The 16,483-nt window shown below is 39.5% G+C and overlaps 1 protein-coding gene across 1 annotated transcript in view; it reads left to right on the top strand.

Moving 5' to 3' along the window:
- The first annotated feature begins 5,363 nt into the window (after window positions 1–5,363).
- Window positions 5,364–16,483, top strand: part of KCTD3 (potassium channel tetramerization domain containing 3) — a 71,029-nt gene continuing 59,909 nt past the window's right edge. Inside the window, exon 1 of the mRNA XM_006834003.1 lies at window positions 5,364–5,750. Coding sequence (XP_006834066.1) covers window positions 5,668–5,750 — 83 coding nt within the window. The 5' untranslated portion in view covers window positions 5,364–5,667. The remainder of the gene's footprint in view (window positions 5,751–16,483) is intronic.

Below are 16,483 nucleotides of genomic sequence, written 5' to 3'. Positions count from 1 at the left end.
CCTAACTTTAAGCTTTTTTTAAACTTTTTTGAATTTCAACAAATCAGCCTCTTTGTTTCATCTCAATGATTGCAATCCCCTCCATGGAACAACAGTTATCCCACTTCCTCTTATTTCTATTTCACCTCTTTCCCATCCTTTCTCAACTCTGCCTTTAGTTAAATGTTCCCCTTTTGATCTGAATGCTTGATTATTCTATTGTGAATATAGGTTACTAGTGTTGTCCCTGCTATATACTTACCTACGCCGGGCTGAAAATTGGGTCAGGAGGGTGAGTTCTGTTCCAAACCAGAAAGGTGGTCAAAAGTCATAGTCTCAGGTTCCTCCAGTCTTTTTCTGGCAAGTAATCCTAGTCTTTTTTTTTGATAATTTTGAGTTTTGGTCTCAATTTTCTCTCACTCTATGCAGGACCCTCTACTGAGATCCCTTTCAGAGCAGTTGTTAGTGGTAGCCAGACACCACCTAGTTCTTCTGGTATCAGAGTTGTGGGGACTGATGTTAAATTGCTCCACTGGTCCGTTGAACTAGTTGATTCCAAACATTTTCACTTTTTATCACTGTTCTTTCTTCTGCACATGGTGAGACCAATAGTTGCACCTACAATGATTGTTCATGAGCTTTTAAAGATCCCAGGCACTACTCATCAAAGTAGGATGTAGAACACTGTCTTTGTAGACTGTTACGCCAATTGACCAGTGTGTCCCCGCAGACTATAGTTGTGACACTCCAAACCCACCAGGTGGGTTTGATAATATCTAAGAACTTTTCATCATTTTGTCCCCTGTATGCTCCACCACATACATAGGTGTGTTTGCAGCAAAGATAAATACCCATGTACCAATGAATATCCTCTTGCAAGTCCTTATATATTTGTGGGTAGACTCCCATTCTTCCTCCCATATCCATTCAGCATGTGTCTTTGTCCATGTAGCTACCTAAAGAACAATGTTGTTCCAGAGTCATATGTTGTTAAGTGCTGTCGAGTTGGTTCCAACCCATAGCGACCCTATATAGGGTTTTCGAGTTGCGGCTGGTGAGTTTGAACCGCCGACCTTGCAGTCTAGTGCATTAATCTACAGTGCCACACTAGGACTCCAGGGTTGTATATGTAACACTATTTGTCTCTATACCCTATAACCTTTGCATATCTCCCTGTGTCTTCACCCATCTTCATCATTCTTCTGTTAACTTCCCTCTTCTTGTGTATTGCTCTTCATATCACCAGAGTTAACATACGTCTTCCCTCTAGCCAGTGCCTAACTTTAAGTTTTATGAATAAGAAATCACTTGATATATATCTCACATATCAAGAAGTCATTCATGATCATTTGTTTTTATAAATAGTGAGACCTCTTCCTGCTCCTGATGAGATGTCCTGCTAAAAGTAAATTCTGTACAATGAGATGAATATATTTTCATTTCTTTATTTGAGGCAAGATAAGATTCTTTCTCACAAATGGTTCTTTTTTTCCCCATTTATAAGGCCTTATTCTAGCCCTGTGTTGCTTCTTGATTTCATTAAGGGTAAAACTCTGTTATTCTTTGGTATTCTTCCAAGGCATGCTGTTGTTTTGTTGTTAGGTGCATTTCATTAAGGGTAAAACTCTGTTATTCTTTGGTATTCTTCCAAGGTATGCTGTTATTTTGTTGTTAGGTGCCATTGGGTCAGTACCGACTCATAGCAATCCTGCACAACAGAATTAAACACTCTCTGGTCCTATACCAACCTTACCATCGTTGCTATACTTGAGCCCATTGCTGCTGCCACTGTGCCAGTCCATCTCGTTGAGGATTTTCTTTTTTGGTGACCCTCCACTTTATCAAGTATCATGTTCTTCTACAAGAACTGGTTCCTCCTGATAATATGTCTGAAGTATGAGAGATGAAGTCTGGCCATCCTGGCTGCTAAGGACCATTCTGATTGTATTTCTTCCAACAAAGATTTGTTTGTTCTTTTGGCAGTCCATGATACTTTAATATTCTCCTCCAACACCATAACTCAAATGCATCAGTTCTTCTACTGTCTTCCTTATTCATTGCCCATCCAAAGTATGGACCTAGGGAAAATTAAATGCCTTTTAATCCCTTAGTTCTATACTTCAAATTTTAAAGTACAATTTTAAATCTTCACAAAGCCAAGAGCCAAATATTATGGGGTTAAAGCAAAGACAGCTCTTACTGTTTGAAGGATAAGGTATTCTTAGTTTGCCGCTATCTTAATCTGAGTTGTTACCTTCCAGTGTCAAGTGAGGTATGGTGCAGTTTTTTTGTTCTGTTAGGTGTATTAAGTTGGTTCTGACTCATGGCGATCTTTGGCATAACATAACCAAAACACTGCCAGTCCTGTGCCATCCTCACAATTGTTATATCTGAGTCTATTGCTGCTGCCACTGTGCCAGTCCATCTCCTTGTAATTTGTTCCCTTTTTTGCTGACTTTCCACTTTACTAAGCATGATGCCTTTTTCCAGTTATTGGTCTATCCTGATAATATGTCTGAAGTATGAGATACTCTGTCTCACCATCCTGGTTTCTAAAGAGAATTCTGGCTGTACTTCTTCCAACACAGATTGGTTTGTTCTTTTGGTAGTACATGGTTCTTTTAATATACTGCTCCAACAGCATCATTTAAATGCATTTCTTCATTAATCATTGTCCAACTTTCACATGCATATGTTGTTGTTGTTATATGCCATACAGTCAGTTCAGATTCATAGCAACTCTGCACAGGGTTTCTGAGAAACAGCTAGTAGGCTTGAACTGCTGACCTTGTTGTCTGTAGTCCAATGCCGACTCTATAGCACTACACCATGAGATGACTGAGAATACCATCATTTGGGTCAGGTAACCTAGTCTCAAACTATTATCTTTGCTCTTCAGCACTTTAAAGAGTTTTTTGGCATCACTTTTGCCTAATGGAATATGTCCTTTGATTTCTGGGCTGCTACTTACATGAATATTGATGGTGGATTCAAGTAAAATGAAGTCTTCGACAACTTCAATCTTTTTTCCATTTATAATGATGTTATTTATTGTTCCAGTGGTAAGAATTTTTGTTTTCATTACATTGACGTGCAACTCATACTAAAAGCTGTAGTGTCTGATATCAACAGCATTTTAAAGTCCTCCTCCCTTCCAGCTTTTATTGTTAAGTGCCGTCAAGTCAGTTCTGACTCATAGCGATTCTGTATAAGGTTTCCAAGGAGTGGTTGGAGAGTTCAAATTGCCAGCCTTACAGTTCAAACCGACCTTGTACAGATTGAATAACTATGGTGAAGGAATACAACCCTGGTGCACACCTTTCTTGATTTTAAAACATTTAGTATTCCCTTGTTCTAACAACTGCCTCTTAGTCTATGTACAGATTCCTCATGAGCACAATTAGGTTTTCTGCAATACTCATTCTTTGCAATGCCATACATAATTTGCCATGGTCCACACAGTCAATAACCTTGCCTAGTCAGTAAAGTACAAGTAAACAATTATCTGATATTCTGTTTTCAGTGTTTAAGGCTAGGTAACAGTGGTTCTGAATTCAAACTACCTATCTTCAAATTCCTCTTATGCCATTTATCAACTATGTAATACCCAGCAACTCTTTTGATCATGGTAAGCCCATATTCCCTCATCTTTAAAATAGTGAGCATAATTATCAAAATAACCTGTCTCATAATAAAGGAAAATAAACACAAACTATTATTACTGTTATCATCGCTATTGTCACAGTGTGCCATCGAATTGGTTCTGACATAGAGACCCAGTATAGGATTTCTTTGCAGGCTGACCTTAGTAGTAACCAGTCCAGTGCTCATCCTACAACACGGTACCAAGACTTGCTTTTGTCATTACCTGGGTAAAATGCTATTTATCTTATATTTATAAATACTGCATTAAAATTTTTTTGTTGTTGTTGCTATTTGTTAATGGTATTTTTATTTTTCTTTTTAATCCAATGTCCACCTTTAAATGCTCTTTGGAAGCCAGGGTGGCCAGAATTCGTCTCTCAAATTTTCGACATATTATCAGAAGGGACCAGTTCCTGGAGAAGGACATCATGTTTGGTAAAGTAGTGGGTGGGAGAAAAAGGGGAAGACCCCCAACTAAATAGGTTAGTACAGTGGCAGAAGCAATGGGCTCAAACATAGCCAAGATTGGGAGATTGGTGCAGAACCCGGTGCAGAACTTGGGGGTGCTTTGTTCTGTTGGGCTTAGGGTTGCTCTGAGTCATACAGAGTCCTTGGAATGTAACAACAACACTTTTAAGTGGAATCTGGACAAAGTAATCCTATCGCTAGTATATTTACTATCACAGGTTGCTTTCTAAGTTATAACAATAAGAATTTAAAAAAAATATGTTTTCAGTTTATATACTTATCATACAACTGCTAACAAGACACAATTAATGACAAAATTTTAGTACTAGAAACTTGAGCTGGAGAGAGCATTTGTTGTTGTTATGTTGCCATGGTGTCCTTTCCAACTCACAGCAACCCCATACAGGGTTTCTGAAACTGTAAATCTTTATGGGAGCAGAAAGCTTCATCTTTCTACCGCGAAACAACAGGTAGTGTTTAACTGCTGACCATGAAATTAGCAGACTGATTCATAACCACTATGCTACCAGAGCTCCTTGGAGAAAGCATTAGGTATTGCTATTTTAAAATAAATTTCAGTAGCCACTTAGGGTTGGTTCTAATATATACTGTATAGAGCAAAACTACAATGTCTGTGTAATATTAGTTGAATTCTTACTATATTCCAGGAACTAAGGCTGATCACTGTACAGCCTTAAGTTTTCTTGTCATTTCGACTCTTCCCCTGTTGGACAACAATTTAAAATTGTTTGGGAAGGTAAAGATGAAATTGAAGAGGTTAAGGTAAATTGTGTTGAGGTAAGCGCTATTTAGAGTTGAAAATCCCCAAACATTCACTGCATTTGCACTGTTTAGGTAAGCAGCTAAGAAATTTTCACTTTCATCTCTCATCCCAAATCCCTACTGAGAAGGTGAACAGTATAAGATGCTAGGGTTGCTTTATCCAGATTTGCCCTCAATCTGGGAATTTTACCACCAGTACCACAAAATCTTAAATGGAAAAGGGAAAAGGCCTGGGATTTCCAGGGGTGGAGGGAAGACAAGGAATCCCGTCTGGAAGGCGATGTGCCAGGAGCGCATTCCCCTACCCTCCCTCAGCTCCAGCCCGCTGGGTTGGGAAGCTCCTCCCCAGCCTTTCCTTCCTCCTCCTTTCTCTACGGCAGCAGCTGGCGAACGGATGAGCGCTGCGGTATTTTGTCCTGAACGGTGACCCCTCCTCGGAGGTTGGCTGTGGTTGCGGCTGCCGTGGCTGAGGCGATGGTAGTGGAGGTGGTGGCGGCCGAACGCTGAGGTGAGGCCCGGGTCCACCCGGCGGCCTTGAGGCTGCTAGAGGTGGAGACTGGGCCAACCTCCAGCGCAGCCGAAACGGAGGGGGGAGGGGAGGACACGAGAGAGCCCCGTCCGGCCACTGGGACGGTGGGAGAGGCTCTGTGCACTTCCCACCCTTCGGCCGCCGCCCCCTCGCTGGCCCAGCCGCCACCACCACCGCCGCTGCCGCCGCCGTGGGCTCCTGCCCCGGGCTTGGCGGGCCTGGCCGGGGAGGGAGGCCGGCGTGGGCGCCCGGAACCAGCGGAGATGGCGGGAGGGCACTGCGGCAGCTTTGCTGCGGCGGCGGCCGGCAGCGGCGAGATCGTCCAACTGAACGTAGGGGGAACCAGGTAAGTCGGCTGGGAGGGGGATAGGAGCGGGGATGCAGCGATTCGCCTCTAGGGGGGCTGTGGGGACCTGGGGCTGCGGGAACGGGGACTAGTGTGGGAACGGAGCCAGGTGGGAACGCAGGGGCCCTGCAGGCGGGAAGAATGTTGGGCGGATTTCGAACTGGTTTAGGATCTACTCCGGGAAGGGAGAGGCAGAGGGGCCTCTTGGAATTACCAACTCGGTCCACAGGGCCGAGTCCCCGCCTTCCTAGAATTCCAATCATTGGCCGTCTCCCTTTCTAAGATATCCAGGAAAGGGAGTAAAAGGAACACTATACAGCCTTAGCTGATCTTAGTGTTAGTATTTTGTAGAAGTCCGGCCTTGTGGTTTGGCTGTTGAAGATGAACCTGCCTCCCTTTCTCTTCGGCTAACAAGGTGTCTTCTTGCTTGAGCAAAAATGGTGTGCTCTTTTCATGCCTGATTGAGAGATGTTTGTAATCTCGAAGAATTTCTAGGGGAAGGAGTGCAGTTTATTTGCAGACTCACCTTGTTTATTTCCTGAGTTTTTTGAGGCATCGCTGTGAGGCATCTATTCAACTTTTAGGACATCATGTCCAGAAACTGCAGTTTGAACAGTTGGTTCTGGGAAGCTTTAATATTGGCACAATGTGTTGCTCTCGGAGTAAACACACTGAAAATTCTTCCATCTGCTCTCTTTCTGGCCTTCCACTCCATTCGTGTTCCTTATATTCAGTGTGTTCTGTAAAAAAATGTCAAAATAGTTTTTGTGAATTTCCTATGTCTTTTGAGTCTCTCCTTTCACAAAAGGGAGTTTGTCGATTTCCTAATGTAAGTAGGAAGGGGGTAGGTGAGTTTGAGGCTTGGAAGGCAATAAACGAGGAAGCGCTCTGGAGTGTAGTTAATCTTAAAATTTAATTGCTGTTTCAAGTGTGTTAGATAATTTAACCCAAGAAACAGTAATACTTTATTATTCTTTGCATGATCTTTTATTCTTTCTCATTCCCAAGCAAACATTTTAAGAATCAAAGAAGTTACATTAATTTTGCTATATAATCAGTCTATGGAGGACCAGATAGATGTTTCTTAATACAAACAGTTGATTTCCTACAAATCACATGAAAACATATGCATGTGAAAAAACAAACAAAAAATGCCTACAAGAATAGGCCCAGTGTGTGTTGAAGAGTAACTGTAGATACTGCATTCAAGTCAGTTCTGACTCATAGCAACCCCATATAGAGTTTCTCAGGAACAGTGGGTCATTCAAATGACCTTGCAGTCTAGTGCTTATCCTCAGCCTCACACCTGGACTCCTGTATAGGTATGTTGTTATTAGGTGCCCTTGAGTCGGTTCCAACTCACAACAACCCTGTATAGGGATTCCAAGAAACGGCTGGTGGGTTTGAACCTCTAATCTTGTGGTTCAAACCAACCTTTCAGTTCAGTGCATTTTCCTGCAGCACCACACCAGGACTTCTATAGGTATGTTGTTGTTAAGTGCTGTCTAGATTGTTGATATGAGTACAGTCAGTCAAGCACACAAAGTTATAGATGACTCTTACTTACCCGTTTAATGTTATGTAAATTTGCCCTCACTTTTAAATAAATGAACCCAAACCCATACTGACAACAAACTCTCAACTCAGTCACTGTCACGTGCTGCATGCTGGTACAGCTTTTAAATCATTGAAAAACTTAAAGTCTTTTCAGGTACCAACGAAAGGCTAAACAAAATGGAAATATATGCAGCTGTTCCAGCTCACCTGCCAGTTTTTAAAGAGACAGAAATGGTTCTGGTTCTAACCCAGAGTCTGCCTGTACTCCTCCTTTTCATGCTTTCTAAAGGACATACAATGTCATGATAAGGTTAAACAGCATTATTCACTGTGTATGGAAATTAAAAGGCTTCTTGATGAGTGAACTTTTTAGGTTAATGACTGCAAAATTCAATGTAAATTTCTAAATGGTAAGGCAGTGATCTTGCAGCTCAAATATTCTGCTCTGTTTACAGTACTCTAGTAGCGTAATGGTTACGAATCTGAATCTGTCTGCTAATCTCACGGTCAGCAGTTCGAAACTACCAGCTGTTCCATGGGAGAAAGATGAGGCTTTCTGCTCCCTTAAAGATTTACAGCCTCGGAAATCATGTACAGGGTCGCTATGGGTCGGAACTGACTCCACGGCACATAACAACAACAGTACTTGTGGAACATGATCTTAATAGGTTCTATTTTTCTAAATACATTATTAGAAAACTAAATAAGATAAATTATGGTATTCAACGGCTTAGAAGGCTTAAAGCTGTTAGACTAGAAGGAAACGTAAATAGAAGAAGCTTTAGAATTGCTTAGATAAAATTGTTTATAAAATATGCAGTGACTTGATCATTAGAAACTACAGCATCCAGCTGACTCCAGGTGTTCTGAGAATATTTTCCTGAGTTGTTTGAATCATAGACTGGGACGACATTTTAGAGCTGGAAGGGAATGATCTGGAAGTCCTCTACATTTTGTCCAAAATATAAATTATCACAGTCACTTAAGTCATTGTAAGAAAAAACAATCATAAAATCTTCATTTTAGTTGAAAAAGTGCATAGAAGTAGAACTGAAGCCTGTCTGAAGTGATAAAGTTCCCAAGGAGCATTTGTTATAAACAAAAACGTATGTGCTATAAATAAGTAAAAATCCGAACCCGATACTATCAAGATACTTACAACTCACAGTGACTTATGTGGGACAGGGTTTCTAAGGCTATCTCATCTTCAGGGAAGTGGCCTGCTACATCTTTCCCTCACATGCTGCTAATGGGTTCAACCACTGATCTTTCTTTGAGTACCCAGTTGAGCCTCTAACTAGCTGTGCTATTAGGGCTCTTGTACGAAGGGGCTTCAAAAAGTTGGTGGGAAAATTTCATTATCTTTTAATTCATTTTTCCATGAACTATTTCAAGGCCCTTTGTATATGCTAAAGATAAAGGACGATATGAACATGGATATTAATTAAAGAAACAGTAAATTTTAGGATTTAACATACTATATTTTCATGGATGATTTGGAGTATAGAGAACTTCAGCTTTCATTTAGAACTATTATTTTTAAAATGACAGTGAAAGAAACCCAACGTGACTTAGTTGATGATTAATTCTCTTATGGCTGAGTATAAGGGCTCATGAGAGAGGGCTGTGCCTAGTCGGTGAGCACTCAGGGACAGCCTTAAACAGATAGTAAAGCCCAGGGCAAGTTGTTTTATTGGAGAGAAGGATGATGCTTAATTTCCTAAAATATAAAAAGATAATAATAGAACCAGCCTTCTATGTAGGAATTGGAAGTAATAATGTAAAATGTGAGGGTTAATGGCATTATCAGTCATAGTGGTGGTAGTTATGTGCTGTGGAGTTGGTTCTGACTCATAGCGACCCTGTATAGGGTTTCTAAGGCTGTAACTCTTTACGGGAGCAGAAAGCCTTATCTTTCTCCCACGGAGCAGTAGATTTGAACTGCTGACTTAGCAGTTAGAAGTTGTACCTATAACCCACTATGCTACCAGAGTTCCAATACTAGTAGTACAAAATAAATGTAATTGGATTGTGATGTGTAAATGTGGATATGCCAGTATCTTTAAGACTTTCTCAGAATCCGATTGTAGATGACACTTTTCTGTGAGTTTGAGATACAAAACATAGAAAAAAGGTTTTCATATATATTGAAAGGAATACTACTTAGTTGCCGTATCTATTTTTGAGTGCTCTTGTTCCGATGATCAAAAAAATAGGGCTCTTTTTTTTCTCTCCTGTTTTTCTCTTGTTTATTTGGTTTAAAAACAAAAAAATGGTATGCACAAGGGTCTAATCCCTTTGCTCAGAAATTCTAGATTATATTAAGTACACCCCAATTATTGAGATTGCTAATTGACTTTAAGTTGTTATTTACGTGCTTTCAAGTTGGATCCAACTCATAGTGACCCTGTAGAGGGTTTCCAAGGAGCCGCTGGTTAATTTGAATTGCCAACCTTGGTTTTCAAACTGACCTTGCAGAAACCAGTGCATTATCCCACAGTGCCACACCAGGACTCCTGTACATCTGTGTAATTTTCTAAGTAACACAAACTGAATTATTTGGAATGCAATTTGCTGTGTAAGATTTTAACGTGAAAGGTTGCAGGTTGTAAGATACCCCTTATTTAAAGTTAGTTTGATGATTTTACGATTAATCTCCAAAACAGATAGAATCTATCTTGCATTGGCTCCTGCAGTGTACTAAAGTGGATGTGCTTTTTATGTATTTGACCAAGTAATTTTCCTATTACTAATAGTAATCTTGGAGTCCTGGTGTGGCGATGTGTGTTAATGTGCCAGACTGCAAAGCCGCTTTAACTGTAAGGTTGGTGGTTCCAGCTCACCAGCTGCTCTTCGGAAGCCCTATACAGAGTCGCTATGGGTTGGAACCGACTCTGTGGCACTTAACAGCAACAACTATAGTAATCTCGAGTCCTTATGGCTGTTGTAGGAAAAGCGGTTGTCAGTTCAAACTCACCAGTCACACACTGAAAATGTCCTACAGGTTCCTATGAATCAGAATCAACTTGACAGCACTTGACAACAACAACAGTTATAATCTGCTTTTTACTTAAGTCTACTAAGAAACATACTTAGGAAAATTTACTGTGTTCTCTTGAATAAACGGTTTACTTAAAAAAATTAATACCATATAACTTCTATTTAAAAATACTTAGATTGCTCATACATAACCTTTGAAATTAATTAGTAGTTAGCCTTTCTGTATTCTTCACTGATGAGACCCCACGTGGGTAGAGTGGAACTGTGACATTTCAGAACCAGACTGCCAGTTCTGTCTTCTGAGGCTCCTCTGGATGGGCTTGAACTACCAATCTGAACTGCTGAATTTAACTGTATGAACCATCCAGGAACAAGATACTTTGGCATTGCTTAAATGAGGTGGAGAAATGGAATTAAAAGATAATGGGATTTTTCTATGAATTTTGAAGGTACTCATATAAATGCATGTTTTTAATAAGTGATTTTGTATCTCTTCGTCAGTGCATGAAGGAAAACTTCTAGATTTGAGTTTGTAGATGTAAGGAAAAGAAGTGACCTTTTCATTGCGATTGGAAAGCTTTTTTGACAGTAATAGAAAATTGCTGTTAGAGTCAGAACAAAGGTATGGTTAAAAGGCACTTCTTAATGGAATACTGCACACACTGTCTCTGCTGTTAATGACACTGAGAATGTTATTATTAATGGTTTGTGAAATAATTTAGTGGCATATGATTGTCACACTGATTTACTGTGGAAATGTGTTGTAGCCACGAAGGTCCATAGATTACGCAAAGCATCACTGTCTGTTTGATACAGAACTTTGGACCAAATATAGAAGGTGCTTTTTATTGCACCTCATTTTCAATAAACATGGATTGAATATTTGCTAGGTGCCTATGCCTAGCAAGCTGCTTGAGATTACCAGTCATCTCTTTTATTTTAAAAGCATTAATCATATTTTAAATAAAATACGTCCCTGGAAATGAGTTTGAAAACTAAATGTACAGATGGTTAAGGGATAGTCTATTCATGGAGAGATATAAAATAAGAGTCAGTGCTGTCTCAGGTGCTTGGGTAGACTTGCTGTGTACTTGGAGCTGGGTAGGAGTGGCTTCATTGCTAAGAGATGCGTGGACTTGTGCTGCTACTCTACATAAACATCAGTGATCCCCCATAGTGGTAACACTATTTACCTGTGCAGCCTTGGCATTGTTGCTGAGACTAGGCTAGGTTTCCTACTGTCACAACACATGGTGGTCAGTGCAAGTATTTATAGTCATTCAGTCACCGTGCCGCCTAGTTAAAATAAAACAAAACTATGTTTAGAGATCTTCTATAATGCTAAAAAATGGATGGAGAATGACAGTAGAGGTTGGCTAGGTTGAGATAGGAGGTGGTAAGTATGAGGGTTAAGTCAAAAAGTACTGATTACAAAATCCTAGAAAACCTTTTAAACCTTCCATCTCTAACCCTTCCTCGAAGAAACCTGCACTCTAATTTACAGCCTGCCAAAGAAGTTTTGGCATCCTTGAGGGACTCACACTGTGCTCCTCTTCAATGTTTTTTGAGTTTTGAGAATAAGTCTGCAGGTGTAAGATAGGACTGTAGGGTAGATGACGTAAAGTTTGTCAATGAAACTTTCTTAGGCAGCCCTTGCTTTGCTACCGTCAAGGAATGAGCAGTTGCAGTATTGTGATGCAAAGAAAAAAATCTCATGGCATAACTTTCCTGGACTTTCCCTTACCAATGCATTTCTCAATTTTCATAAAACTAATTCATAATAAGGTCTCATGATCATCTTAAGTCCTTTGAGAAAATCTGTCAAAATTACCTCTTTGGGATCTTCTAAAACATAACCTTTTGAATTGATTTCTCTGCCTTGAATTAAACTGGCCCATTTGATTCCCTCAGAAGGCACTGCTTTAAGTGCTCTTTGGATCATATTGATCCAAGACTCATCCTTGATTATGATTCATTCTGTTATTTCATCCTTACTAGCTTCCATCTTGCTTAAAGTAAGACTGAAGGAAAGATCAGCTCTTTGAGCTATCTGATCATTGTGCAATGCTTTTGGTACCCATCCAGCTGTAAACTTGGTAAAGTCAGTATCTTCACTTAAAATGGAAATACTGAATCATGAGATTCCAAATTCAGTAGCTATTGCATTAATTTTACTTCTGTGGACTTCCACCAGTTTCTGGACGTTAGCTACAGTTTATGCTTTCATCAAGGTTGACAGTCTTCCCTCTAGGGTCATCTTTAGGGTCTTCCCCACCTTCCTTGAAATGTTTAATTCATCTAAAAACTATAGTATGTGGAGCAGCATTTCTGTGAACTTGTTGCAAAGCTTCAGTGATTTGGGAAGATGTCCATTTGAATTTTGTTAAAATTTTGGCATTTGCCCTGATGTGAAAATTGTTTTTTGTTTTTTTCCTGTGGCAAAAAAAATATCCCTTTTTTCTGTGTGTGTGTGGGGTCATTCTAATGAGACTAAGGTGTGTTACTGAGAGAACTTGTTTACAGGTATCCCCTGATCAGAGGCATGTTTAAACACTTTTTGTTTGGAATAAACCTGGGCATGTCTGAGCTGGAACCTCAGTAGCAGTACATTTTGACTGACCTACCCATGTACATGGGACTCTCGGTGTGGTGCTGTGGTATCAGTACTGGACTGTGAATCACAAGGTCAGCAGTATAAAAACCTCTGCTCCTCAGAAACCCTATACAGGATCGCTGTGAGACAGAACTGACTCGAGGGCAATTAACAGCAACAACCCATGTACATATTTAGTTCAGTGTGCTAAGTCTTACAGTGAAAGTATTTAGATAACAAGAACTGGATTAGATGAGCCCATTAGTGCATGTTTTGTCATATCATTTCATATAGGGTATCGATTTACTGCCACAGACTGCTAAACTTCAATAAGGGTGCCCTTAGCAAATGGTAATTAACCTACACATACACACTAACAAGGGGTCTTCAAAAAGTTTGTGGAAAAATGGAAGTTTTCATATGTGTATGCATATGTGTATATTACATGTATGCAATATATATACATGTTGTTAGGTGCCATCGATTCGTTTCCAACTCATAGCGACGCTATGTACAACAAAACGAAACACTGTCCTGTGCCATCCTTACAATTGCTGCTATGCTTGAGTCTGCTGCTGCTGCCACTGTGCCAATCCATCTCATTGGGGTTCTCCTTTTTCTCTGACCCTCCACTTTACCAAGCGTGATGTCATTTCTCCAGGGACTGGTCCCTCCTGATAAGTCTGGTCATCTTGACTTCTAAAGAGCATTCTGGTTGTACTTCTTACAACATGAATTTGTTCTTCTGGCCATCCATGTAGCCCCTAAAATTCTTCTCCAACACCATAACTCAAATGCATCAATTTTTCTATGGTCTGCCTTATTGACTGTCCAACTTTCACGTGCATATGAGGCGATTGTGTGGGACAGGCACACTGGTCCTCAAAGTGGTGACATCTTTGCTTGTGAACAATTTAAAGAGGTCTTGTGCAGCAGATTTGTGTAGTTCAATATGTCATTTGATTTCCTGACTGCTGCTTCCATGAGTATTGATGGTGGATTCCAACAAAATGAAGTCTTTGACAACTTCAATCTTTGTTGTGATGCTATTTATTGGTTCAGTGGTGAGGATTTTTGTTTTCTTTACATTGAGGTGCAACCCACACCAACAGTATATGATCTTCGTCAGTAAGTGTTCTTTCTTTTCATTAAGGTTGTATCATCTACGTATTGCAGGTTGTTAATGAGTCTTCTCCAGTCCTGATGCCATGTTCTTCATATAATCAAGTTTCTCAGATTATTTGTTCAGCATACAGATTGAATAAATATGGTGAAAGAATACAACCCTGGCGCACACCTTTCCTAATTTTAAACCTTTTGGTGTCCCCTTACTCTGTTCAAACTATTGCTTATTGGTCTATATAACCTAACCAAGAGTACAATTAAGCACAATTTAGCGTTCCAGAATTCTCTGCCTTGCCCATTCCTTGTCATGATCCACACACTTGAAAACCTTTGCATAAGTCAGTAAAGCACAGATAAAATCTTTCTGGTATTCTGTTTTTAGCTAAGGTTCATTCGAAGTCAGCAATGATATATCACATTCCACATCCTCATCAGAACCCAACTTGAACCTCTCGCAGTTCCCTGTCAATGTACTGTTGCAGCCGTTTTCCAATTATCTTTAGCAAAATTTTACTTGCTGTTGATGTTGTCTGATGATTTCTACATCCCTTAGGGTCACCTATCTTTGGGATGAGCACAAATATGGATCTTTTCAGTTGATCAGGTAGCTGTCTTCCAAATTTCTTGGCATAGATGAGTGAGTGCCTCCAGTGCTACATCAGCTTGTTAAAAGATTTAGTTTGTATTCCATTAATTCCAAGAGCCTTTTTTTCTTTGTCAATACCTTCAGGACACCTTGGACTTCTATCTTCAGTACCATTGGGTCTTCATCACATTTTATCTCTTGAAGTGGTTGAGTAATGACCATTTTGTTTTGATACAGTGACTCTATATTCTTCCCATCTTCTTTTGAGGCTTTCTGCATCATTTAATATTTTGCCCAACGAATCCTTCAGTATGGTCAGTCAAGGCTTGAATTTTTCCCTCAGTTCTTCCAACTTTAGAAATGCTGAGCTTATTCTTTCCTTTTGGTCTTATCACTTCTTATATTTACACATTTCATTATATTATTTGAATTTGCTTTTTGAAGCTGCCCATTGAAATTTTCTGTGCAACTCTTTTGCCTGCTCATTTCTTTCATTTGCTTTAGCATCTCTGTGCTGGAGAACAAGTTTTAGAGTCTTCTGACATCCACTTTGGTCTTTTATTTCTTCCTTGTTTACTTAATGACTTTTTGTTTCTTCCTGTATAATGTTTTTGATGTCATTCTACAACTCTTTTGGATTTAGATCATTAGTGTCAAAAGTATCAAATCTGTTCTGGAGATGGCCTCTAAATTTAGGTGGACAATGCTGATGGTCATATTTTTGCTCTTGTGGACCTGTTGTAATGTTCTTCAGCTTCAGCCTGAACTGGCATGTATGCAATTGATGGTCTGTTCCACAGACTGCTCTGGTCTTGTTTTGGTTGATGATAATGGAGCTTTTCCCGTGTCTTTTTCCACAGATGTAGTAAATTTAATTTCTGTGTATTTCATCTGGTGAGGTCCATTTGTATAATTGTCTTTTATGTGTTTTTAAAAAGGTATTTGCAGTGAAGAAGTTGCTTGTTGATAAGTGCCGTCAAGTCAGTTAATACCACTGTTAATCAAGTTTATACACCAACCACTAAAGCCAGTGATGATGGAACTGAAGAATTCTACCAACTTCTTCAGTCTGAAATTGATCAAATATGTAATCAAGATGTACTGATAATTACTAGTGATTGGAATGCAAGGACTGAAAATAAAGGAGGAGGATCGGAAGTTGGAAAATATGGCCTTGTTGACACTGTTTTGCTGATGGTTTTCAGTGTCTAATAATATATACACATACATGGGAGCATGGTGGCTCCATATAATAAGCACTGGACTTTGAACCACAGGCTCAAACTACTACCTTGTCAGCTGCTCCATGAAAGATGAGGCAAAGATTTAAAGTCTCGGAAATCCTATACAGGGTTGCTTTAATCTGAACTGCTTCAATGGCGCTTAACAATATATATGTGTATAGTTGCTGAGTGACCTTTGAATGAATGAATAAACTGCAGGTAGCCCCAAACATCATTTATAAAATGTGTTAAATATATAACCTAAAATGGATTTACTATGAAAGTTCAAAAAATAACTATTAATATGGGGTATTTGGAAAAACAAAACCTAGATAGTGTTGAGAAAGGTTGAGATTTAGATTACTGCATATGAAGAGATTAATTGGTCTAAAATAAATTCACAAAAATGGTAATGAGCATGCATTGTTTGGACAAATACAGAAGTACTTCCTAATTAGAGACCATAGTCCTTGACCTGTGATCTGTTAGGAACATTTAAACTCAATGCATTTATGACTGAACTCCACTGTCTTTTTTTTTTTTTTTTTTTTTTTTACCACATACAGTGTTGCTGCACATAATTTTCTGATGTTTACATTTTCAGATGTTCACTGGCCTTGTTTATAAGTTCAAAAAGACACTAACTTTG

This window comes from Chrysochloris asiatica, unplaced genomic scaffold (assembly GCF_000296735.1).
Source record: "Chrysochloris asiatica unplaced genomic scaffold, ChrAsi1.0 scaffold00009, whole genome shotgun sequence".
In the NCBI taxonomy this organism is placed as follows: domain Eukaryota; kingdom Metazoa; phylum Chordata; class Mammalia; order Afrosoricida; family Chrysochloridae; genus Chrysochloris; species Chrysochloris asiatica.
Note: the sequence above shows the minus strand (reverse complement) of the source record. Positions and strands in the feature narration are given on the sequence as shown.